This window comes from Tasmannia lanceolata, unplaced genomic scaffold (genome assembly GCF_043159265.1).
Source record: "Tasmannia lanceolata isolate RefF3 unplaced genomic scaffold, GAP_Taslan_0.1 ptg000006l, whole genome shotgun sequence".
In the NCBI taxonomy this organism is placed as follows: domain Eukaryota; kingdom Viridiplantae; phylum Streptophyta; class Magnoliopsida; order Canellales; family Winteraceae; genus Tasmannia; species Tasmannia lanceolata.
The window spans coordinates 10,694,343-10,721,207 of NW_027518683.1; the positions used below are offsets into that span (position 1 = coordinate 10,694,343).

Genomic DNA, 26,865 nt, shown 5'->3' on the forward strand with positions numbered 1-26,865 from the left:
ACTCAATGCCCGAGAGAGAGAGAGAGATAGAAGGAAAGCCCTTCCACGGCGACTTCAATCTCCCCATTTTTCATATCCCCAGCAAACAAAGGATTAAAAAAAAAAAACCCTAAAAATAACAAGTCACCTTTTCTGCAATATTTTGACCTCCAGGCACATGGCTTCTTGAGGTTTTCCCCTTTGTTTTTCCCCATTCTCACATGCTTCTCTCTCTTCAACACCGTGAGACCACGATTCCGTTTTCTGTCTCTATTCTCTCTCTCTCTTACCCTCTTTCTTCGGCCTCTGGAAATCTCTTGCTTCCTAGACTGCTTCTAGAGCGTTCTCTGCGCTGATCAGATCTCAGAGGAAAATCGCCGTGACTCGATTCAGAGCTTTTATTCGATTTCACAAGGAGCTTTGTTGCTTTTATTGGAGATTCTTTTCAAATACACAGTTTCGGAATTGATTATTAGGTACTATCAATCGCTGACTAATGATTGATTTTTAACAATGTGATTAAAATTCCTGCTGGAAATAGCGTGTTCAAACTTTACTTCTCTTCTTTCTGGATCTCTACGATTCTAGATCGCATTTTTTCTGAATTAATTTCCCCACTTGGTGATTTCTGCCATTAATTGAGACATATCCTGCTTTTATTTGATGAATCTCTCGGCCATTGATCTTCAAAAGAGATTTCAATATGAGCATCTTTAATTTGATGTTTTTCCTCTAATGAGGAGCGTGTAAACATTCTGTTACGTCCTTTGATTTTATATCACATTTATTCAATTTTCAAGTTGATATCCAGTTCGGCTTTTTTCCAGTTGAATTGATTAGTGACCTTTCATAGAATGAAGGATCCATTGACCTATTGGATACTCATTGACCTATCAAAGAATCGCATCGATTTACATTTCTCTGCTAATTTTGATGACAATAGATTCCCTTTGGAATTTCTTTCAGTGTTCTATTTGTTTCTGACTGATAAGTTGTCACCACCATTCAAATTTTTGTTTACATTGGTTACAATTGTTAAAAATCCGGGCATGTTTACTCTATCACTGGCACAGCTCCCACATCTCGACTATATTTTGGTTTTGGAGAGATAAATATGTGAATAGCTTACTCAGGATTATAGATCGTCTAAGTAGGGATTTGAAACTTTTTGTGATATTGCTCTAGAACCTAAGGAGAAGCTTCCAGACTAGGGTTAGGTCTGGCCCCCAGCCTTGGCAGTTCATCAATTTCCCTAGTGAGGTTTCAGAGTTGTTTCCTTGAGTTTTTTTTGAAGGGGAACTATAGCTGCAGTGCAAGGTCTACAGATACACCTCATACAGAAATTCAGAAAACATTCAGGTGTTTCAAAGGTCTTCTACCCAAAAATATAGGAGTTTGCGTGTTTAGCGTGTGGCCGTAAACCTTAATCTTGCTTCTTTAGGTAGCATTCCACTGTTATAACTGCAAATTATTCAATTTAAGGAGAACTGCTTATATTTCATTTTTGGAAGTATCCGAATTGGGCTTGAAGTAATCTGAAAATTTCCCTCCACTTTCTTATGTGGCTCTTTAAAAATAATCATGTTTATTATTTTCATTATCGTCTCATCTTCGTAATCACCATCATTATTACTTTTGCTATTGTCTTGCCGAGTTTTTTTAAATGTTACCACACCTGTTGGACCGCCACTGCCATTTCTGTTTGCTAACCTAGTTTTTTCTGCACATATCTAGATACTTAATGCTGATTATAGCTTGTTTTATAATATCTTTAATTAGGTATATGTCATTGTCTTTACTTTTTTTATGCTTACTGATAACTCATTCCACACCAACATTGATTTATTTTTCATGTTATCTTTTATTCATGGTGATTTATAAAACAAGATTTCTGATCTCAAATTTAAATGTCCTGCGTAGGTTTCTATGTATGATTCTAAACCTTCAATTCCAAGACGTTCTCCACAAGGCCTGTTCAGTCATCCGATGAAATGGCTTGTTATTATCGAATGTTTAAATTGCATGGAGCCTGAATAGGCTATGGTACAAGAGTTCTGTATGCATATATATTCATCTAGATGCTATGTTCTATACATAAGCGTTTGATGTGATATTTTAGTTCTTTTCATGCTTTGTAAGATGGGGGGTGATTATGTAGAAGAAATGGACATTGAGGGCTTACCTTCCATGTGGCCTGAAGACCTTGGAATTGTTGGAAAGCAGTTCAATATCGAAAATCCTGGAGTTGATCAAGATATGTTGGAGGAGGTTACAATTGTGGATGAGCCCTCTATAGTCGATTTCAAGCGCCTCTTAGAGCTAACCAGTTATAGTGAAAAGGGCTCTTCTCAGTTGGCTTACCTTGTAAAGAATTGGGAGTATAAGCAGGCTAATGCTGTTCGCCTTCTCAATGAAGAGCTTGACATATTAAGCAAACAAAGGAAAGAAGTTGAACTCAAGAAATTGGAGATCTTGGAAGAGCATCGGTTTGAGGCAGAAAAGTATGGTGGTGACAAGCGATCAATTTCCATATTGGATGAAGTTTTTGATATTTGGGGAGCTGTGCCTCAGAGGAAGAATGATGTCGCCCAACATAACAAGAAAATTGAAATAGATGCCGAGTTTGACACGACCACTTACTGGAAGCAGCGGGCCTTGCAACTGGATAAAATGTTGGAAGCAAGTATTCAAAGAGAACAGATACTGCAGGAGAAATTGCAGGACAACATAAAGAATATGGAAACGCAGTCCTCTCCAGTTGAAGAGCTGTCTCAAATTTTAAAACGAGCAGACAACTATTTGCATTTTGTTCTCCAGAACGCACCAGTTGTCATTGGCCATCAGGTAATTATAGTCCCTAAACAATTATCTGGCACATGCCTGGGATGCAGCTCTTGTACTTTTGGTGCAAGATCGTAACTTCCTAGTTGGATGGGAAGCTCGCTTCCCCGCAAGTCGCTTTGGAAGCTAAGTTCTTCTCGCTTCCCAAATTTAGGGGAAGTGTGCTTCCCAAACGCACCCTACACGTCTCCTCTTGAATAAGAGTATGCTTCTTATTTAGGTGATTATTTCTTCTTAAGAGAACGTTTTCTCCTTTTGATAATGCTAAAGGAGTGTATTTAAAAAAAGTGCATTTAAAACATGAAAACTATCTAATTCAAAGAAAAATCATGTACATCTTTTTTCAAACACTTAAACATTAAAAATCCATGAATAAACCATGTGAAATTGTAAATTCATAGAACTTGTGATTCTGATTGGTTGCAAGGCCTTCTTGTCAACTTTTAATACTTACCTATATTTACCATTCCTCCCTAACCTACTACAATCCTAGTCTATGTACTTCGAGTTCACTTCCAATTAGGTTTATTACATGCTTCCCAGTTCCCACACATTTTCTCTTTACTTTCTTCAGAACTTTTTGCTTCCTGCATTTTCTCTTTTCCAAACCTCTCGCTTCCCGCATCGCTTCTCGCACTTTCTTCCCACTTACGCAACTATGGCAAGATGATCTTATTCTAATCGTAATTGGATTTCAGATACCCAAAAATGTAAATAGACCAGTGAAGTTTCTACTGAAGAAAGATTGCTGCTCCAGATAATATGTTTCTTCATTTACCCTCTTGTATTTTGAGAATTGTTCTCAACCATTCTATGTTGATTTTCACTAGGGGTGCAACTCAGGTCGGGTTGGATTGGGTTAAGGCCAACCCGAACCCAACCCGAGATAGCATTCCCTCAGCCCTAACCCAACCCAACCCAACCCAACCCGAGCTTCGGGTTGGGGATGTTCAACCCTAACCCAACCTGCCTCTAAATCTCTCAACCCTAACCCAACTCATCTAACCCAAAATCGGGCAGGGTTCAGGGCCACCTAGGGCCAAACAAAAATAATACAACAACCCAAAGAAATCAATATAAAATTTGAGGAAGGAGGTCGGGTTCGAGTCGGGTCGGGTTTCCAAGGCCTCAACCCTAACCTAACCTAAAATTAAATCGAGTTGGCTTTTCTCAACACTAACCCAACCCAACCTAACATGAGGAATTCCCAACCCAACCAGAGCCAAAATCAGGTTGAACCCGTCGGGTTCGGGTTGAACCCGACCCAAGTTGCACCCCTAATTTTCAAGGTAGTTTGTTTCAGATAAAAGCCTTGGTTACCATTCCAAGTCAGAAGAATCATTCTTTTCTTTTCTTTGTTTGAGAAAATATAACTTATCGACTTACCCTGATCTGTCACCCCAAGTCTCCAAAAGATTTTACTGAAAGACCTTGTTAAACAACCTTAGACATTTAATTCCAAGGCTTCTTCCGAGTATTAGTTTGTAAACATTTTGCCCTTAAATCAGATTTGCTCCCTCGATTTCTTCATAACCAGTGCAAAAGAAAAGATGAATTTCCCACTATTTCACCAGTTTTCTTCACTTTGAAGTTGAGAAACAATAGGTCAATATGTCATATAAAGTAACTTTAATTTGAGTAGCTGTTGTTGTTCTCAAACAAAAATAGGCATGTCCACCCCTGGCTGAAAATGGCTATTGCTAGCATGACAACTATGGCAGTTATTCAGACTGTCGATAGCTTCTCAAAGTGACGGGCTCATTCACCATGCATAGATTTAAGAACATTAAATGTAGGTTCATGCCTTTTAGTTATTTATTTTTGAAGCATGCTAGCATTGCGTTGATAGAGGGTGAGCCTTGGCGCAACGGTAAGGTTGCTCCATTGTGACCTGGTGGTCACGGGTTTGAGTCACGGAAACAGCCTCTCTGCAAAGCAGGGGTAAGGCTGTGTACATCTAGCCCTCGCCAAACCCCGCAATGGCGGGAGCCTCGTGCACTGGGCTGCCCTTTTTTTACTAGCATTGCGATAATGCTATGTGAGATCTATGCAAAGAAGGTGAAGGAATTATCCTATATCCTCAAATTTTTTTTTTTTTTTTTTGGGTTTTGTGTGTTGTAGCCACACTGTGGTAAGATAAGTGTGTAATGTTTCCATAATCTTTCATTGCAGGATAAGGAGCTCCGATATCGGTTCATTTATAACCATTTCCCAAGTTTGCAGGAGGAGGTGATTGATTGCCAATTACTTTAATTACGCTTCATAACGTGTAACCGTGGAAAAATTATTGTATTTCTTTCAATTTAGCCTATGCAATTTAGGATTGAGGATTCCATCTTTCATCATTTGCAGACATTCTTCTGGATGCATTTTTCTGATTCTGTGTGATATATCAGGACATTATAGGTAGAACTGATGTTGAGATATTTTCTGGAGCTGGTGTTAAGGAGTCTCAAGACTTCAAGAGAGAAGTCCTGGAGCGAGGTTTACCTGCAAAGCGGGAAATTACATTTGATACGGAATTATTTGGGTCGAAGACATTTTTAATATATGTCGAACCAGTATTTAGCAAAACAGGAGATACAATAGGTGTGAATTATATGGGGATGGATATAACCGACCAGGTAATTATCATTCTAAGCTAAATTTTATCTGTATGATTTTGTTCTTTGGCCAGCTGTGTATGGACTATGGGGCATTGGTTGTATATTTAGTTGTGAAATGTTGTGTTCGCACTTCTTCAACATGCAATTGTAGTCTCCAACATGTAATTAATATTTGTAAGGCATATCTGGTTCCAAATCTTATAAGAAAATCTTGAAGGAAAAGTAGGTCTTTGCATTTATTTATGTTTGCATCGTGGCACAGATAACGTTGGCCTATGTGTTCTATTGACACTCTATGTGCGTGCGTGCATGCCTGTGTGAGTGTGCCTGAGAATACCTACGGCTAGTTATCGTGAGGTTTAAGTCCATGCTTGCTGATGTCGAGTTAGAATGTAAATCAATAAATAAGTTAAGACTAATACTTCTTCACATCCCTTGCTATTATTGTAGTGAACCCGTGAATTGCCCAAGCCAACTCAGATAAGTGTATACGTGCACTTGTGCGTGTCCGTGTGTGCCTGAGAATACCTACAGTCAGTTGTTGTGAGTATGGTTTTTTATGTTGAGTTAGACTGCAATTCAATAACTAAGTTAGACTAATACTTCTTCACATCCCATGCTACGACTGTAGTGAACCCGTGAATTGTCCAAGTCAACTCAATAGCCACTTAATTGGGTCAGCTCAATGTGCTAACTAGGTCTATGCTCAAAACTATTTTCACTCGTACTCCCTTCCTGACCTGGCACCGAGTTATATATTAAAGTTCTGATGAGTTTTTGGTTAACTCGTTAAAACTTGTGACTCGGTGAGTCGAACCGATTCAAACTCCTCATAGATTTTTGTATACCGTGTAATACATTAATCTACAGTTGTACACACACACACACACATATACAGTAAAAGAAAACCATATCGAAGAAAGAAAAAGAAGAAACTAATACTCTATTGTGATGGGTGAGAAAACAACAGAATGAGGAGAAGGCCCAACGAAAGGAGTATTTCCTTTACCGTTTTCATGCTCGTTGCTCTTCTTTAAAACATTAATCTTTCAAAATATTTGTGTCTCCATACAATTGCGTCTTGTTTTAGTTTTTTGACATAAGAAATTTGGAGGTACAACTTTTGAGTTTTAGGTAATTTGTGTCATTGTGTATTTGGTACTTGTTAAGTTGCTATGGCTTGCAGCTTGCATCTACATAGTTTTTTTAATTAATGAGTTTTTTTAATCACACATATATCTATATACTACATAGCAGAAGAGAAAAGGAGAGAATTATTTGAATTTCTCCCAAAATTCTAATAGAATTACACATCACTTTTTTTGACTTTTTTTTAACAAAGGCACCCATTCAACCCACATATTTTCAATCCTACTCCCTCCTTTATGCTTTTTAACAAAGGCACTCATTAAAGCCACATAATTTCAATCCTACCCCCCTCCTTTATGCTTTTTTAATTATGGAAACCTCTATAGATTGGATGGCTAGGATCAGCCTATGGAAATGATTTTACGGGCACAACCTATTGATGTTGTGTTCCATCACATGGACGGTTTGGAGCAACCTATGATGTGGTCCGTACAGTTCTTTGTCGGCCCGTGCATTGCACGGGTTTTTTTACTAGTATGTGTGTGTGTGTGTGTGTGTGTGTGTATATATATATATATATATATATATATATATATATATATATATATATATATATATATATGAAATGATCATGAATGATCATGAATCTCCCAAGTCACCTTATCAACTCGCCCCAGTTAAAAATTGGGGCTTGACTGATTCAATCCCCGCTCATGAGTTTCTGAACTATAGGTGCATGGCAGTGCAACATGAGTTCATGTCGTTGAAGAGAGGGCTGCATATTAGGCATAGGAGTTGAGAAACTTGAAGGCCTAAGTTCCTCTATGTGGATAGGTATATGTGGTTACAAATGACCTTTGACCAGTCGGATAACAAACCCTGTCAACAAAATAGTTGACATACATTGTTTAAAATGATAACACTTCAATTTTCGAAAAATGTTTTATTACTCCCTCTCAGTAGGAGAGAGTATGGATTCTTCAGGTTCTTCTGGTCTTCAAGTTGTCAGTGCTGATTCTTGCATCTTGAGTTGAAAAAAGTTCATAAACCATATGCTTTCATTGAAGAAGAGAAATTTTGTTATTGTCGAGTGATTCCTTGAAGAGATAGTCATCATTATCAGAATCATTTGATTTATTTAATCCATGATAAAATTCATTGCTGTTCTATGTGATCCAATGGATCTCAAAATTTGATGATATGAGATTTATCCGGGACTACCATTGGTTGAATTTTCAGCCTTTGAACTTTGAAGTAGCATCTATGTTTGTGTATGCTATTATTTGGAAGAGCTGAAGGGGACACAGCCAAGTCAAGTTTGGTCAGGATGGTGGCATTTTAACTAAAGATCCATGTTTAAAAACGCGGAATGCGGCCAGCGAAAATCCTAGTCGACTCGGCACGACGCGGTCGAGTACTCGGTTGACGCGGCTGTGTATTGCGTTGTCGCATTCCGGAGAGTCAAAGGAGTTTTTATTCACTCTGTAGGGCAAGCGCATAATGCGGCCAAGGTAAAGGGGAGTCAACTCAGGGGAGTTGACCTGGACGCATGGGAGTTTTGAAACTATTCTATAGACAGTTACAATTTGAGGGGCTTGATTTGTTGCTAAGATTGTGATTAGATGTATTTGAGGGACCCTAGAAAGTATTTAGCACTTTAAATCACATTATTATCTATCATCTCTATATGCTATACTGTAGTAATAAACTATCATTGAATCATTTGTCTGATATTGAAGACATCATCTCTTCGTCGAGCAAAATTTGAACTTCGATTTGAAAAGAAGTTCCATCCCCAACATTGCAGAAACAACTATGTTTTGTTCCTCTTGTCCTTGGTCTTTTTCCCGAGGAAAGTTTCTCCTGTGATAATCATGTATTTAGGGGTGTGAGCCTATTTCAAGTTATTAGTGGTTTCAGGAAATAAGTTACCTTTTTTTCTTATTCATTTCTAAATTCTCATGGTATTTCCAATCTATTTGCTCTATAATAGAATATATAATGTTCTGATTGCATAACAGGTTGTCAAAAGGGAGAAAATGGCAAAGCTTCGGGAGGAGATAGCTGTACAAAAAGCCAAGGAAACAGAACTCAATAAAACAATTCACATAACAGGTACAGCAGTTACCATTTTACTGGTGGAAAAACTTATGTAAATCTTTACGGTTATGTAAATCTTGAACTTAACTGGGGGGTAGCTACAAAAGTCACTCATTGTAATTTTACTTTTCTGTTCTTCAGAGGAAACAATGCGGGCAAAACAAATGCTAGCGACTATGTCTCATGAGATAAGATCTCCCCTTTCAGGGGTTGTTAGTGTGGCTGAGATTCTTGCCCATACAAAATTAGACAACGAGCAAAGACAACTGTTGGATGTCATGCTATCTTCTGGGGATTTGGTATTACAACTTATTAATGACATTCTTGACCTTTCCAAGGTCGAGTCAGGTACAAAATTCGTCATTGTTTTAAGATTATCTTTATAGAACTCTCTTTTAACTCCTATTGTGGAAGCAATTAAACTGATGCATACACTTTTGGTCTATTGAGTTGTACTGCTCTTTATTTCTTGAAATTCTACCTTCATATTTGGATGGAGAGACCAAACACAGATAATAACCATGGAATCGAATGTTTCTTTATACTATTTAGCAACATCACCATTTTGGGAAATAATTAGTTAAAATGCAACCATCAAATTGACAAATTTCCTATGATTTGGCCGACACTTTGAATTTATTGCCGACACGCGTGTGTGTCGGACACGACAAGACACCCGTGTCCACACTCCTTTAGACACTTTTAAGTGTACTGTTAGAAGTGTCAGTGACATTATATGTAGACCTGGCAAACTGGTGGGCCGGGCCGGGTCAACCCGCGGGTGATGCGGGTGCGGGTCATACGGGTGCGGGTCATCAAATGATCCGCATTTTTGCGGGTCAAAATTCTCGTGACCCGCGCGGGCACCCGCAAATATGCCGCAAATATGGGATTGTAATCACTATTTTGATTTGACAGCATATAATTTTCCTGTAATTGTCATAACATTCTACAGGTTATTTGTATTTTTTTGGTAATTTTACAATCTATCACCATTTCTACGTAATTTTTCATTTAACACTTTATAGTTTCGCTATTTTACTTTTTTCTGGTGTAATGATTACTTTTTTTTACCTTTTTACATTTGCTACCAACATTTTCGATGAGCGTATATGTGCACCCACAATGCGCACTTGCCGAGAAATTACCAAAAGAGAAGCTTGATAGCAAATTATAATAAAATAAAATCACATTGAAATGTTAACAACACTACTGGGCACTCTCACTTTATTAAAAGTATGGTATGGCCCACACCATAGGATGATCCAAACCGTCCATTAGATGGGCCATAGCCTAAATAGGTTATGCTCCAAAAATCATTTCCATAGGATGATCCTATCCCTCCAATCTTGATGTTAGAGGGTTGATCCTAACCCTCTATAGATCGGAGGGTTAGAATCAACCGATGGAAATAATTTTGGAGCATAACCTATTTAGGGTACGGCCCATCTAATGGACGGTTTGGATAATCCTAGGGTGCCGGACATACCGTACTTTTTATAAAGTGAGGAGTTCCCTCATAAAAAAACAAACAGCGTGAGTGACGATAACATTCTCACAAAAATTTAAACATACTGTAAAAATGCGGGTGCCCGCGGGTTGACCCGACCCGACCCGTGTTTTTGCGGGTTGGGTCACCCGCGGGTTGATTTTTCACGGGTCACGAAAACTTAGACCCGTGCCCGCAAATTTGCGGGTGGGCCGGGTCAACCCGCGGGCACGGGTCACTTTTGCCAGGTCTAATTATATGTATGTATGTGTTTGAGTGTGACACTATTTGTAGATTTTTGGGGGTTGCCATGTTAGATACCTCATATCTGCGTCGAAACTCGGCACACGAATCTGTGTCCTCAAATCATGATTATATGTATATTCTATTTTAGGCATGTCCCCGTTTCTAAATTTTGGGAGTTCGCCGTGTCCGACACTCCGTGTCCATGTCGACACGTGACACTCGTGTCCGTGTCCACAAATCATAGCAAATTTCACTTCTCTAAGGGGCAAAATTTGCATGAATAATGCGATTATCAAATCCTAAAATTTCTTGAAGTGAGTCAAACTTATGTACTTATTTAATTCTCCACTAATTTCCAAGATGGGAAAAATGGAGCAATAGTCCATAATATCTTGTTCACTGTGGTGTAAATAACAACATTTAGAAACTCGGGCATGGGCACCGACTTGCCCAGTGAACCGTTTTAGAACTCAATAAAACAGTTCCCATGTGTTGGATATCTCTTAGCTCTGATATCATGAAAAGCTCAGCAAACTTTAACGAGGAATAGAACTCACATCAATTGAAGAAATGACAGATTCAAGTCCATGACTTGTCTATTGATGTATTATATTATGCGTGTGATGTAATACATTTACAAAAGTACCCCTATACAATATAAGAGATGAGAGGTATAAAAGTAAACTCTCTATACGATAAAGTAATGTATAATACTAACACCATGAGACATGTTCACCATGTTATAATTTATAGAAGCCGCCATAACTGTTCATGTTGACGTAATTGGATCTCATCATTACCATTCAAAAATAAAAATAAAAAATTGGATCTCATCATTTCACTACTCTTAATCACGAGGGCATTCTTTTCCTCCCTATTCTTCTACGCTCTTAATTGTTGGATAGTGGGGTGTTTTGTTGTTCTCAAACTTGTGCAAAGACAATCCCCATTTGAATAGAATGTAGTTTGGTCTAGTTAATTTTTTTTTCTGTGGGTAGGTCTAATTAAATCTAATTACAAAGAAAATGCTTAAGGAAATCAGAGGTAAGGTAGGATTGTGGGAAGCTGTGTTAGCTACTAAAAGAGTTTCCCAAGATGGAGTCCAGGGAACCCCCTACGGGAGAGGATTCAGTATCCAGAGTGGATACAATCTTCAACTCCACAAGGGCTTGTTTGGTTGTACAATTTGGATGGCTTTACTGATAGTTTACTAGTAAAGTGGGGTGTTATGGGAGATGATGTTTGGATGCAAAAAAGAGCTAAAACTCCAGAAGACTACTTACACATTACTCTACTTGTCAGTCCCTTGTCTACTGAGGTGGCGCCCTTTAGCTCTACTACTACCTTTAAAAGGTAGTTTTTTTGTAGAAGAGTTGTGATATTATGTCTCTCTCTCTCTCTGTGTGTGTGTGTGTGTGTGTCTCTTTCTTTCTCTCCCTCTCTCTCCCTCTCTCTCTACAAGGAGGCTACTAACCCACCCTTGAGTCCTTGACAACCTAACACACCATGGCATTCTTCACTACTCCACCATGAGACTACTAACCCACCCTTGAATCCTTGACATACCAAACATGCCACGGGGTTCACCATTACTCCTCAAGGAGAATATTACCTCACTACTCTACCAGTTGAATACTTGCCCATCACTCTACTAGGACGCGGGTGATGCATCCAAACAGACCCAAGTGATTCAATGATCAGATCCATATGACTTTCCCAGTAAATTTTCAAGTGAGACTATCCTTCTTTATATTTTTTCTCTTTTATGTTGATGTAGCTGCTCTAGTACTGGGCACAAAGTGGTTATAGAATTTCTGTTTTAATTTCTATCCTTTGCACAAATTCTAAAGTTTTTTCATTTGTCATTCATTTTTCCATCAAATTCATGGTGTTTTCTTATTCTTTCCCTAATAGGAAGTGAATATCTTGATTATTGGGTGTTTTTCTCTAAGACACCTATCTTACCCAGATTTTAGGAAAGTGAATATCTTGATTACTGGGTGTTTTTTCTCTAAGACACTTCTTATTCTAAGATTCATTTTTTAGTGGTGCACATACTGTGTGCACTTACGTAGATGTCTGATGTGTTTATCTTGTTTTCCTTAGGAGTTATGAAGTTGGAAGCTGCAAAGTTTCGTCCAAGGGAGGTGGTAAAACATGTACTACAGACTGCAGCAGCATCATTGCAGAAGGAACTGACCTTGGAAGGACATGTAGGAGATGATGTTCCTGTGGAGGTGAGAGGATCGTTTGAAATTTTGGTTTCGGTTTCGGTCTCAGCTGAAAGCGAAATTTCCGTGGCAATTTCGGTTTCGGTGGAAATTTAGGTAAAAATCTTATAATTTCGACCGAAATTTTAAATTTCGGTTTCGGTTTTAAATTTCGGTCCCGGACGAAATTTAAAACCATGGGTGACAGTTAATATCATTCGCTGCTACTAAACTTCATCTCATGATGTTCCATGTTTTGAAACATGGTTTAACCATGCTTGATATGTGCACGTCTTCTTTTCTTTTCTTTGGTATATAATCCTTAATAAACTAAAATGCCAGATTTTGCTTTAGTTTGAGATTTACTGGCCCCACTGTAGGATTGTGATGCGGTTGCTCTCCAATATTTTTCAAGAGATCTGAAACTTATAACATTCCGGAACAGGATTTCCACAGTTTTCTATCAATAATATATATGCTTGCTGAATTTTGAAGCCAAACAAAACAGCAAGGATAAAACAATATCCAGCCCTCCACGATGGAATGATCTTCTGGAACAATAAATCAGTCAAAAACTGCAGGAACAATGTTCTTGTGAATAACTTCTCCCCCACCCCCGCACCCCACCACCACCACTACACCTTATGTTCTTGCTCTAGTTATCTGTTTAGTCAGCTAATCTTTTTAATATTTGTAGAGTCATTTTCACTTTGAGAGTTGTAAAATTTTCTTATTATGATCTACATCCTATGGATGAGAGGCATTAATCAGTTAATTTTTGTTAATAGAAATCCACAAAAGGCTTAAAGACGGACAATTCAAGGAAATTCCTTTATGTACTAAGAGGATTAAGCCCACTCGAAGTAAAATTTACTCAAACTCTTGGAAGAAATGAGGACATCTAATTCTTGCATAATTTTATTAAAACTGTATCCAACTTTTCCAAATGATTGGAATAATTTCCTTTCTGGTTGGTATGATTATTTTATTCATATTCACAAAAATTGTTACTTCAATTAGCTGATTATTTGCTTCAGTGATATGCTAAAAGGGTGGTTTTTTTTTTCTTTTTTCTTTTGTGTGAAATTGAGCTAAATGGTGTTTGTGGGGACAAGTAAATGAAGATTGTGCAATCAAAAGAAACATGTCCTTCATTCCACTTGATCTTACTGCATCTTTTACGATTGAATTCCATAATCTTTCATAATCTTTCATGAAGTACTTTCACTTCCATAACCTTTGATATTTGGTGATAGTTATACAATAACCTTCTTCTTTCAGGTTATTGGTGATGTGCTAAGGATTCGACAAATTCTTACCAACTTGATTAGGTAAGAACTTCATCACACCCATCCTTAAAAGTTTATTCTTAATGCTTCAAAAGTCAAGACATTTGTGCTGTTATACAATAACTTTGTACGTCATTCTTATGTCACAAAATTCCATGAATAATTTGGATTGGACTGTTGAAATTTTTTTTAAGTAAATTTTTTTTTTTTGATATTAGCATATTGTTGATGCCAACGATGTCAGTGTTAGAGCACACCAACATGTTGGTGCATGTTGGTGTGCACCCTTGAAGGAAGATTTTTGGAAAACCCTATAGAAGGAAGATTTTTGGGCTCTTGCGAAGGAATAGTTTGGGGAACTCATCCCTTGATATTTCAGGAAATGCGAGGGAATTTTAGTGGGGTCTTTGGCTAAGAGAAGGAATACTAGTTGGAATCCTCCTCCTCCCCACAGGTCCAATTAGCTAAATTTTGAGGGGTGCTTGTTCAGGAATCCCGGTCCATCTAGAATAGGAGGGATGTTTAGAGACAACAATGGTGGGATAATGTGAGCAATATTTGATATTATTGGAGTTATGAACTCTAATGCAGCTGAGGCGAAGCTGCCAATATGGATTTCCGTGCCTTCTTCGACAAATTTGGGGGCACTCATTTAGTGGAAGGGCACTCCCAAACTTCTTCGACAAATTTGGCGGCACTCCTTTAGTGGAAGGGCACTCCCAAAGCACAATGAAGTGGGGTCTCATAAATGTAGGGGTCCTTGGAGGCTGGATCGTATCATTAACAAAATAGGTGACCCAACTAGAGGGGTTGGTGGGGGGGGGGGGGGGGGGGAGGGGGGGGGGGGGGAATTACCCATTAGCCATGTTTTGAGAGACGCCAATGATATGCTGATTTGTTGGCCTATGAGGGGTTTAGTAGGGATTCTTTAGTGGAGAGGGAACCTCGCCCCTCCTCTTTATTTCTGTATTCAATCGAATTGTTTTGCGATTAGGTTCACATATTTTCCATTTGCAAGTCATCGCATTTGCAGGTACTAATATGACTGATGTAGCAAACTGATTCGCATATTCACCGGTTTAAAATTTGATGGTTCTCACAATATTGCAAACTGGGTTGTGCCAAACTGGTTCGAATACAGTTGTGGGAACAGAATCAGGTAACACAGTTTAAAACATATCTAGTAAAAAACAGATGGAAAAAGATGTCAAAATATGAGAACGGCAAAAGAATGGTGAGCGAAGAAAACCGGCTTAAAATAGTGTCGGTGTGGTGCAAATTGCTATAGACATCAAAATTATAAGATACTTGTCAGTAAATGTCATTAGATTCTATAACTCGTGATTCACTCATTCCTCATCATATTTTACTAATCCAAATGTACATGAAAATTAAAATGTTTTAGGACTTAACGGAAGTATTGTAGCTGCTATTTATCATGTTTTGAATGGTATCATTTTCTGCGATGTAAGCTCAAAGAGAAAGGGGTTTGTTCTTATTTTATTAATGTAAGTATGTAAGTAGAATGGCATGCCGAATAGTTTCTAAACGTGCTGGATCAAAAGAAGGATTTCGGAGGGTCAAAATTTAAAACGACCGTATCTTTTGATCCGACTGTTGGATTGGGACTTATGACCATTGGAATTGTCTCGATGAGCTATACAAGAGCCCGATCCTGCTATGCCGAATCAAGCTCCTGATCATCACAGAAAAAGCCCATGAAGATAGAGATATCCCAATTGTTTAATTTATTTTTTTATCTTTAGATGCTTTAGTTGAGTTTTATTTGTTTATTATTTTGGAAAAAATTACTATTTAGGTTCAAGTTTATGATTTTGGGAGTCTGTAACACACACACACATATTGTCACTACCCGACCCCATTGTGTAAATATTGTCCAGTTCTAGGTCTTCTACCCTCCCCGGTTTTGTTTTCTAGCAGCACTAATTGTGCCCGACCCACTCTGCAGGGCCCGCCCCTTGGAGATGCTAAAAACATGTCTACACAGGGAGAAGGATCACATCTATAGCCAAGGAACTTTTTCTCCCTTTCCGATGTAGGATCTTAGACACACACATATATTGGAAATGATCTCAGCACAACCACGTTTTGATAATTGCACTGACCCATTTTGTCTTTTATTATTTAGAGAGCTGTCAAGGGTTATTACAGTTCCCAAAAAGCTCCTACAACCCAATTATAAAGGAAAAGACAAGCTGCTTTTGTGCAATTATTAAAGCATGGTTGTGCTGATATCATTTCCTTATATACATATATATGTATATGTATATACATATATATATGTATATAGAGGAAGTGCACCATTTTTTTGGTGTGCTAAGTGGTTATAATGCCTCCCATTCGTTTAAATGTTTGGGTCCCCCGCTTAAGTGAACCAATGGGAGGCGTTATAACCACTTAAGCACACCAATACTTTTCTCATATATATATATATATATATATATATATATATATATATAATTGTAACCAAAAACTACATTAGTTCTATTCTCTTAAATGCAATACGTTTTGTTCTATTTTCTAGATTCAAGGTCTTATTTGAGGTGGAAGACATGATATTCCTTTCTTTGGTCCTCCGATTTCCACTACGCTAGTTATACTTTGTGTAGAGGCAGTTGCAGCCTTTGCCTTATTGGTCTTGTTAGAGGTGTCAATGGAACCCGATGGTTCAATGGATCGAAAAGGATTCGAATGTTATTTCGGATCGTTGCCCGGTGGTGGAGCGTCTTAGATATGAATGGAGTGTGCCAATGTTCGAAAATACCCTCCATATTTTTGCTCATTTATGTCTATATATGAGTGGTATTTCTCTAACTTTAAAAGGGCACCACTATTCGAAAATATCATTTACATTTTTGTTTATTTGTCTATTCACGAGGGACATCTTTGTAATATTTAAAGGACCTACATTCAAAACTACAGTCAACATATCATTTTCCCGCTTTTCGTTTTTTGATGACGATTATCTCTCTCTCTCTCTCTCTCTCTCTCTCTCTCTCCAGTTTTTTGCACCTTTTTCTTGAATTTGTTATGACTAATGTGCTCATTAGTTTATTCTCCAAATTACTAAGTTGCACTTTATATTGTAGCAACGCAATCAAGTTTACTCCTGAAGGTAAGGTTGGGATAAACCTTCACGTGGTACCAGAACAATATTCTGGATATGGAGAGGGGCATCGGCTTGCAGTTTCGACGAAAGAACAAACAAAAGACAATTCTTTCAAAGAATCTCAAAGTTCCTGCTGTCTAGAAAATGTACACTGTCAGTCATGTGGGGAAGATCTTGATCTATATGATGGCACAGATGGTGGACCAGGGACACCAGATAAAAGACCAACTTTGCTTGATGAAGATGTAAAGAACTCTAATCACCCACGTGAAACAGTAGTTTGGTTGCATTGTGATGTATACGACACAGGAATTGGGATTCCAGGTATTGATACAGCTCCCATCTTGTGTCGACCTGTGAAATTCTGTTTGTGTTCTATGCATATAATCTGGTTTATTTCTTTCCTGCTCTTTTGAGGAGGAAGATAGTTTCATAAATTCTTATTGTTCAACAAAGTTTGTATAATCACTTTTTCATTGTTCTGCCCCAAAGATTTGAATAAAACTTCTCTATGTCCATGTAACAGATAAGGCATTACCAACATTATTTAAAAAATATATGCAAGTCAGTGCAGATCATGCTCGAAAGTATGGTGGAACGGGACTTGGCCTTGCAATCTGCAAACAATTGGTGAGATGCACATTGGATATTTCATTCATTACGGTCAAAATACTTCAGTTAGATTCTTCTTTTAATAGTGGAAAGTAATGTGTTGTTAAACAACATTTACAATCAAATTGACGTAAAGTTTCTAGTTGTACTTTCTGCAAACCTCAGATGTGAAGTTGATAAAACTAGCTGTTTTATTGCTCTTTCAAATGCCCCTAAATCAGTTATTTACTATTTTTCATGCTATTTTTCATGTGGATGATGACACGTGGCCTCAATCCTAACCATTCAACCCCAATTAATTAGGAATCCTAACCCTCTCTCTCTCATGATCATTCCTACTTTTATCTTTAAGAAATTGTAAATTGATCCATTGATTTGGTGAAATGACATAGGCACCCACGGAATTGCCCAATTAGGAGTTTCCACCCAAAGTAATTCTAAAATATTCCTCCTCCATGCAAATACCCCTGTATTTTTTAATCTAGACTTCATTTTTTTTTAAAATTATTTCCGTTCTATTTTGGTTAGAATGGAAATAATGAGGGCGTGCGGACACGTTTTTGTATTGTGTCCACACGTGTCTTGCTGTGTCCGGCACGACAGCATGTCCACATGTGTCGACACTCCTTTGGACACTTTTAACGGTATTGCTAGTGTTAGAAACTTGCCGACTTCTCCAAAAGCTTAAGCTATTGGAGAAGGGCAGCATTTAATCTTTTATACTTTAACACTCCCCCTCACGTGTGGCTTACTTGGCAAACACGTGGCACATGTGGTCCCACCTTCGGCCGACCATTGCATGTGGATTTTTTTTACATCGGGGAGGTTTGAACTCGAGACCTTTGGCTCTGATACCATGTTAGAAACTTACCGACTTCTCCAAAAGCTTTACCGAATTCTCCAAAAGCTTAAGCTGTTGGAGAACGGCAGTATTTAATCTATTATACTTTAATAGCTAGTAGTGTTAAACTTAATGTGGGGGGTGTGGACACGTTTTTGTACCATGTCAAGTGTGGCATTCAAGTTTATTACTGGATATTGTGTTTAACTCTTTTATTATGAAGTCTTCTTTTATTATAAACTCTTCTTTTAGCTCTTCTTTAACTAATATTTGCTGCTATATCCCCTCCCATAAACTTAAAACCCGGAACAAACCGTTATTCCGATACAATATTCATTGTATCATATTGGTCTCCCTTTCTTGTTGTATATTGGGGACGGAAGAGAACTATATTAAATTGGTGAATGCGTTATTATTTGATTATCTCATATTTATTTTAGATAATAGTTGATTAATTCTAAGATTTATTAGTTTGTTAAATGAATATCATATTTATATTGTTATAAATTATGATAGTAATCAATAATTTTATATGTGTGTATGTGTCACCATTTCTAGATTTTAGATGTTGCCATATCAGACAAGTCGTATCCGTGTCGAAACTCAACACACGAATCAGTATCTACAAATCATGATTATATATACTTTGTATTTTAGCCGGGACCCCGTTTCTAAATTTTAGGGGTTTGCCGTGTCCGTGTCGACACACGACACGTGTCTGTCCATAAATCATAGTTGTGAATGAATAAGACCCAAAAGGGAAGATTAGGGTGATCACTCCTTGCATTCATGTTTACCTTCACTTTTCCATTTTTTTTTAATTTTCATCCAAATCTACATGAGATTCTAACAAACTTTTGGTAGCTATGCCTAGGCTTTTTTGGGTTTTTTTGTAAAGGGACATTCCATAGGTGCCTCACATCCTACCATCTGTCACCATGATAGCGTCTAGATCTCCATACACTAGTGCCAGCCTACTTTGTTTTATTGCTTTAAAATTTATCTACTGTGTTCCGCAATTTCATTTATGAAAAATGCAATATCACGGGTCCCCAGCACAATGGCACACGGTTTTTCCATGTGGAGTTGCACCGCTATATTTAATTGACAATCTAAAGAAGTAAAGTTGGCATTCCTTAATTTCTAACATCATGAACCCAATGTTTTCATGTGTAAGACTGGCATAAGCTGTTCGTTATCTTCTATAAAATTGTGAATTACTGGCAGTAAGATTCTGAGCATTAGGAAAAAATTGGTTCAGGATGCACTTTGTGTGATTTATTTATTGTGAGTTTGAATTTAAATGCTTTATTGGACATATTCTTCCCAATACTATGTTTTTTTCCAAGCTTCTGACTCTAAATGTTGAAACTCATTTGAGGCAGGTGGAGCTGATGGGAGGTCATCTTACTGTGACCAGTCGAGAGAACTACGGTTCAACATTTACGTTTGTATTGCCTTGTAAGGTTTCTCCAAAGAGGGAGCGCAGCGATGACCCAGATGAACTCTCAGATATGGTTGATCATGAATCTGAGGCTGATGACAGTAATGTCGGGTATTTTCACTTTCAACCACACACATTGGGTTCTATATTCTCATCCAGCGGATCTATGACAAGGGCAAAAAAACTGTCATCCAGCAATAATTTTTATGGTCCTTTACATAAACCAAATGATCCATCAGAGGAGTCCTACTCATTTCCTTCAAGTAATTGCATATCAAGAGAGTCAGCTTCTCTAGAGGACGCTTGTTCAATTGCTGAGGCCGCGGAGATATGTTCTGAAAATGAAAGTTCTGGAAAGGACACGGATCCTCATGCTGAAAATTTAATTGGAAAATGCGAGCAACGCCAAGTTGATGTGAATGGCCTCGTTATGAGTAGATATAACACTTCCAATGTTGGTTCCAAGAGTTTTCAAAGTGGTACAGATTCCCAAAATTGCATGAAGACATGCGAAGAGGTTGCTAACATGTCTGAGAATATTTGTGAAGGCAAAAGTACATATTGGAGCGAATCACATAGAAAATCTGATCAAAGTCTCTGTAGCTTATCTTGCAACAATTCCGAAGTGCCCAAGACTATATTGCAACCCAAGATCCTCCTTGTAGAAGATAACAAGATCAATGTAATGGTGACACAATCCATGATGAAGCAGTTAGGGCACAGCATTGATGTTGTGAATAATGGATTGGAGGCAGTGCGCGCAGTTCAGTCTTATAGCTATGATCTCATTCTGATGGTAAGCTTTTAAATTAGGATATCTTCTTTGAATATTTTGAAAGGAATGCCGGTTATTAATATATATGCCATTCTGTAGGATTTTCATAGTGCCTGAGCTTTTTTAATATTTGTAGAGTGACCTTGTAAGGCATTAATTTGGGATCACTAAATTCAAAACTTCGAAATAGAAGAACTTGAGATATTTTTCAGCGCTAATTAAGGCATTGAAGTTGAAACTTCATACCAGGGGACCTCTGTAATGCGTCATTGTATTTCTAAATATTAATCATTGCACTGTGAACATGTTCAGTGTTGAGTCTTGCATTATTGTAAAGTTATCTTACAGCTCAAAAGGTTCTTTTTAACATGTTCAGTGTTAATAGTTCATTTCACCATTAGAAAATGTTATTTCTTTCTATTTTTCTTCTCTGAAAAATCCCTACTTACATATGGACTGTAACCTTTCATCCTCAATCTAGAGAAAACACTAAGAAGTTTTATAATATTCTATATTGTTACCTATGCATATATTGTAAATATGGTTGCAGTCTACATTTTCATTGTGGCAACTAAAGCGAGTTTAAAATTTGAAAAAAAAGAAAATTATATCAGATAACAACGGGCAAACCCCCTCAAAATAGAGCATGCCCAAAAGTTTCAAGAGAACAATATTCAGTAGAATCCCCCTAAATTAATCTATCATAAGCTAATAACCTTATGTTGAACCTTAGTTCCTTAATTGATAACATGGGATATTTAATTTAATACCGTTATACAATACATTTATAAACCCTGAAATGTCCAAAATATTTATCTAGAGTTTACACCATCACCTTCTGTTTGATATCATGTATAGAAACCATTGCTTCATGAATCTTCTGTTCCTAGTTTTTTGGGAGCCCTTTGCTCTCATTTTCAGTTTCCTTGAGGTTTATTTATTCTTGCCATTCTTTTTCCCCATTGATGCTCCAATTGCCTCAGTTCTTTGTCACTCTGTTGGATACTATAGTGTCCTTTGGAAAAACAAATAAGTTTGTATTGTAAATTGGGCTGGAACCCAGTGGCTGAAGGACCCTGTCCATTAATTTGCCCATAATCTTCTATCATGAGGGTGTATGGACCTGATCTTATAGTGCAGGAAACAATTTACGATTGTTGGATGTTTGGCATCTTTCTTACCCAATCTAACTAACACCCTAGCTACAACAGGGATGTGTCGGATGCGTAGTTCAAGGCTCCGCTCCACTTTTCCAAAGTGTGGAGATGTTTCTTGGTAAAGCACAAGTGTACCTTGTTAACTTGGTAACATATACAAATTAATATTTTCTAATTTAATAAATTTTTTGTTTATCAAATAATGAACTATCTAATTGAATAGCTAGAGGATGGTAAGGAATTAAATTATAGCGGTTGTACTATTCATATACTTAGTACATTTGCATTATTTGTTTATTACATACACATTTATGTTTATACAACAAATACCATTATAACAATCTTATTTATTTATATCATTATGTATAGATTCATCATATCCTTTTTGCCTTTACTAATATAGGGCTGGCTTATCAGGAGAAATCCTTTTCTGATTGAAAACATTGCCTATCACAGATTGAGCCCTATCATAATTTAGCTGAGTCCTTCTAGAGTTACGAGTTGGGGGTCAGGATCTTTTTAGGAGCCATTTACAGGAGGTGTGGGACCAGGCACAAGCAAGCATAGAATTAGGTGCAACGCTCGATGAATCAGAGGGCTGCAAAACTGGTCATTGGTATATAAAAAATATTTGGTTTATTTATGTTATTATATTTTATAATGGTGGTGATGCAGATAATAGGCCAATAATCGCTTCCTGGTCCTCCATGAGGTGGATGATAAATTGCATTAGAAACCAGATTGTGGTCTAGCTTCACAGCAGTAGCATGATCTGATCAATTCATTTGGTTGTCCCTATCATTGAGATGCCATGATCAAAAGTTCGCAACTTGGCATCTTTTGAATTATTTCAACTATCAAATCAATGTTCTGCAAATGAACAGTTAAGAAACAATGAGCAACAGTCAATATACATGTTATATGATCAAATGGTTAGGAGTGCTCAAACAGAGTGATTTTCACATTGTCATCTACAAATTAGGGGCCTTCTAATGAAGAATTTGGATCCCTCTGAGATAATGCGGTTGTGTCAATGCCAAGTTTTTCATGTCCTTTTCCTGTGAACAACTTTGCATAGTATCATTTCTCTATGAACTTCATATAACAATTTGTAAATTAAATGCATAACAATTATGGGAACTTCGCTCGTAAATCCCTAATTTGCGAACTATATCCAATTTAGTCACTGAAAACATGAAATGGCCATAAATTTTAAATTAATGCAAAAATGTTTCCAAATTGTCCCTAAACATCAAACTTCTATTGATGAAAATGCCCTTTAAGGAATAGTTCAGCTCATTTGTCATATGTGGATCAAGAGGATTGAAAGGAAATGTTAGATGGTATCGTATAACCTGGCAAAATTTGAATATGTCAAGTGATAGAATTGTAGGGCAATGTAGATTGTCTTATATAACAGGCAAAGTTTCAATATATCAATTAATACCATTCGTAAACATAATAGATGACCGCCTTAGTAATGTTATGGCCTGCATGAGAATGTTATCTCCAAGTGCCATCAACATCAAAGTGAAATATGATGGCGACTTACATAGGACTAGTTGAAATAAATGAAATGTTAATGTCTGTACACAATGTAATTCTGTCCTGTCTGAATTTCTATCTGGAATAGACAATCATGACTCAGAGTTGTTATCAAAACCTTTAGAAAACATCAATTGTTCCTGTTGGGACTTTTTGAATGTCTTGTTAGACCAAACAATGTTTAATGTATTGAAAACGGTAAGAGTCATTATGATGATCATTTTGCATACTCCCCATGCAGGATGTTTGTATGCCGATTATGGATGGTCTTCAAGCAACACGGTTGATTCGCTCTTTTGAAGAAAATGGCAACTGGGATGTGGCTGTGGAGGCTGGAATTGATCAATCTATCTCCTGCTCAGGTTCACTACCGAATGGTGTTGAGGCAATGGCTTCGAGGAAGAGGATCGCTATCATTGCGGTAATGTGTTCAATATTTTAGTCACACAATATTTATATTTCCTTTATTTCTCACATGTTTCTATAATTTTCATCTGGCAGATAATTACCCAAAATTCAGTTGTTTGCACTTTCTTTCTATTATTTGTTGCAAATTATATTTCATATCATGAATAGCATTAGTTATACATGTATACATTCGTTTGTTAGCAAACTAAACCTTCATTGACATGATAGTTAACAATAATATAGTGCAAATTTTTATGTTAGATATTAATCTCTCATTGTCAAAATTTGCTGAAGTGCTAATAAAAAAGGCTGTTAGTTTCTTTTGCTTTTATGTGTTAGGATTCAGTTTATTCTCCTTTTATGGATTGAAAGATATTCAAGACTTGTGTGTATTATGCATGTGATAAATTAGGGATTTTAATTCTTGGATGCAATTACAATGAGTCCTAATGAGGGTTTATATAGAACACACAAAGGATAAACATAGAAAGATAATCATTGATTGTGGGAAGAGATAAAGATAGAAACATACTAATCTAACCTAATTACCCCCAGTTAGCCTAGTACTTAATCTAGCATCTTAATCAAATATCATAAAATATAATCTCACAAATCTAACGTATTCTAACACATGCTTGCATAGAGAATGCTAAAGTTGAAATAACACGGGTGTTAAGAGCACTGCTTAAAAGCTCCTCGAGTCAACCGCCGACTCGCCTGAGCCGACTGCCTTTTACCTTGGCCATGTTCTCATCTGAATTCGAGTTTTCCCCTACCAAGTGAATCAAAAGTCCTTTGATGCACCTGTTGATGGAAGATTGATCGCATCAATCGTTCCCTTGCCCAAGTTGCTATGATGGAGCTCGAAGTTTGGGAAAAGAGGGCTTTACATTGTGAACAAATGTAATATGTGTACGCTGTTTTTTTTTTGTCTTTCTTTTAAAAAAAAAGATATAGGTTTTTTAAGTTCCTCAGTGGTAAAGATGGATACATCTACTCTGTTCCATGATTCTTTTATACACTTTAGTCTTCTAGGGTACATATGTCCTGTCATTCAGCTTTGTATGTTTGCCGCCCAGGCAACACACATGGTGGGTCATGGCAGAAATTGAGAATGACACTGCAGTGCTGCGAAGACAACTTAAAAAAAATGAAAGGGTGCTTCTCCAGCCTAAACCTGGCTCTCGCTCTATCCTCGTTTTCTTACCTCTTAGGCGCTTAGTGCATGCCAATGACTAGAAGACTGTTGACACTCTGGAGCTATTTTGTTATTGGTTTCTCCTAATTTCGTAGAATACTTTGGAACTACATTATTTCATTTATAATAAACTCAACTTTGAGCTCCAAAGAACTGTCAACACTCTCCTAGGCATTGACATGGGCCAAGTCTGTAGAATACTTAGTGCACCTTTTCATTACATCATATCCTTGCTGCTTGCATATTTAAGGCCGCTTTGGATACCACCAAAACCGTACTTATTTGCAAATGGGACCCTAAGGCCACTTTGGAATCCATTAAATAAGATAGGTATAAAAATAACTATGATCATTATTTGCTACTAAGGTTACATGCAAAAAAGACTGAAAATAACTTTTAGTATACCCAAAGAGTCCCTTATTCGCCAATAGGCACGCTGATGCAGAACGCATGGCGTTGAGCAAGTCTTTTATTTTTTATTTTCTATTTTCATCGTTTTATTTTTAGAATTTTTTAGGGCATCAAAACTTGTTCTTTTGGCCTGATTTTAGAAAGGTTTTTTTTATTACCTATCTAAAGAGCCCAAGATTATGCGATTTGGACTTGATTTGGCTAAGTTATAGGCATTTTATGGATATGGTATTTGTCTATTACGGGATTACTATTTTAGGAATATTTTAGTCATGCTTCCAATTCTTGTTTACGTTGCTTTAGATAGAAGATTGGGAATAATTGTCTACCAATCTTTTAGGGTTCCTATTTTTTAGTTTTTGCTATCTATATAATGTACTGACATGAGGGAAAAAAATAGATTGAATAAAGTTTATTTTTGGGACATCACTTGTGAAGCGAGCATTGGCTCTTTCACGTGGGTGAAGGAGCATTGCTCCTTTTACGTGTTATATTGGAGTTTTTCTCCAAACCGTGGCATGAGTTTTCAAACCCCAATGAGATTAGTTTAGTCTCTTCTTGTGTTGATCTCCATCTTGTGTTGCCGCTCCACGGCCCTTGCGTCACACACCATATCGTCATGGTTTCTACTTGGAAAGCTTCCAACTCTCCCTCTGTCTGCATCAATCTTGTACTTAGTTGTATGCGGTCTAAAGCTAAGTATCATGTAATTAGTTGTGTATGTAAGGTTTTCTCTGCATGCCCCATCTCTCTCTCTCTCTCTCTCTCTCTCTCTCTCTCTCTCACACACACACACACACACACACACAGTTAATGCGGATATAAAGCCTAAGGGCATTTCATTCATTATGTAAATGCTGTAGGTTTCAGGTAATTATCTTTACCAGTATGCATATAGAATCTCTGATTATTTTTTTTCATGTCCATACATATGTATGTATTTATATGTTAAACAGTACAATACATTCAAATGAGTTGTATATGATATCTGCATTGCAAGAACATTGTAATGTGTTTTCTAACAGAATACTGATGTTTTACTGCAGATGACGGCAAATGCATTAGCAGAGAGTGCAGCGGAGTGCCTTGCCAATGGTATGGACTCCTTTGTATCCAAACCTGTAACCTTTCAGAAATTGAAACACTGTCTTCAGCAGTATTTGCCAATCTAAAATTTGTAAAGTAGTGCTTCTGTATAAAAAGGTAATGAATAAATGAATGTAATCCAGGAAAGTTTTTGTAATTTATCATGTTTTCTCCTGCTGATCAGTATTTTCAGTTACACGGCTAATCAAAATACCCACAAACCTATTAGGAATAGAAGGGGCAGAATTATGGAGGAACAGGGACCTTAGACTTTAAATTATAACCAAGCCCCCTCTTTTTTATGTTGGAAAATGATTTGAGGATGTCCCAGGACTGCCACAGGGCGGCCTCTGCATACTGTGTAATATGTTTACAAATCACCCATAAATAGTTCCTTTGCCATTTTCAA

At 37.3% G+C, this 26,865-nt stretch overlaps 1 protein-coding gene across 1 annotated transcript; it reads left to right on the forward strand.

The window, feature by feature from the left end:
- On the forward strand, window positions 1-26,652 carry LOC143878350 (histidine kinase 5-like). The gene is made up of 13 exons (XM_077380648.1): window positions 1-455; window positions 1,900-2,823; window positions 4,993-5,049; window positions 5,217-5,444; window positions 8,537-8,630; window positions 8,757-8,963; window positions 12,457-12,587; window positions 13,842-13,891; window positions 16,960-17,303; window positions 17,506-17,609; window positions 19,818-20,672; window positions 23,595-23,774; window positions 26,417-26,652. Exons 2-13 carry the CDS (start codon window positions 2,107-2,109, stop codon window positions 26,540-26,542), a joined length of 3,093 nt encoding a protein of 1,030 aa, XP_077236763.1. The 5' UTR covers window positions 1-455; window positions 1,900-2,106; the 3' UTR covers window positions 26,543-26,652.
- The last annotated feature ends 213 nt before the right edge of the window (window positions 26,653-26,865 follow it).

Bases quoted from the DNA above. Each gene is read 5' to 3' on its own strand.
- LOC143878350 (XM_077380648.1), top strand. From the start codon at position 2,107: ATGCTTTGTAAGATGGGGGGTGATTATGTAGAAGAAATGGACATTGAG. The intron at 17,610-19,817 runs GTGAGATGCACA...CATTTGAGGCAG, and splicing joins TTGCAATCTGCAAACAATTG to GTGGAGCTGATGGGAGGTCA. The intron at 20,673-23,594 runs GTAAGCTTTTAA...CTCCCCATGCAG, and splicing joins GCTATGATCTCATTCTGATG to GATGTTTGTATGCCGATTAT.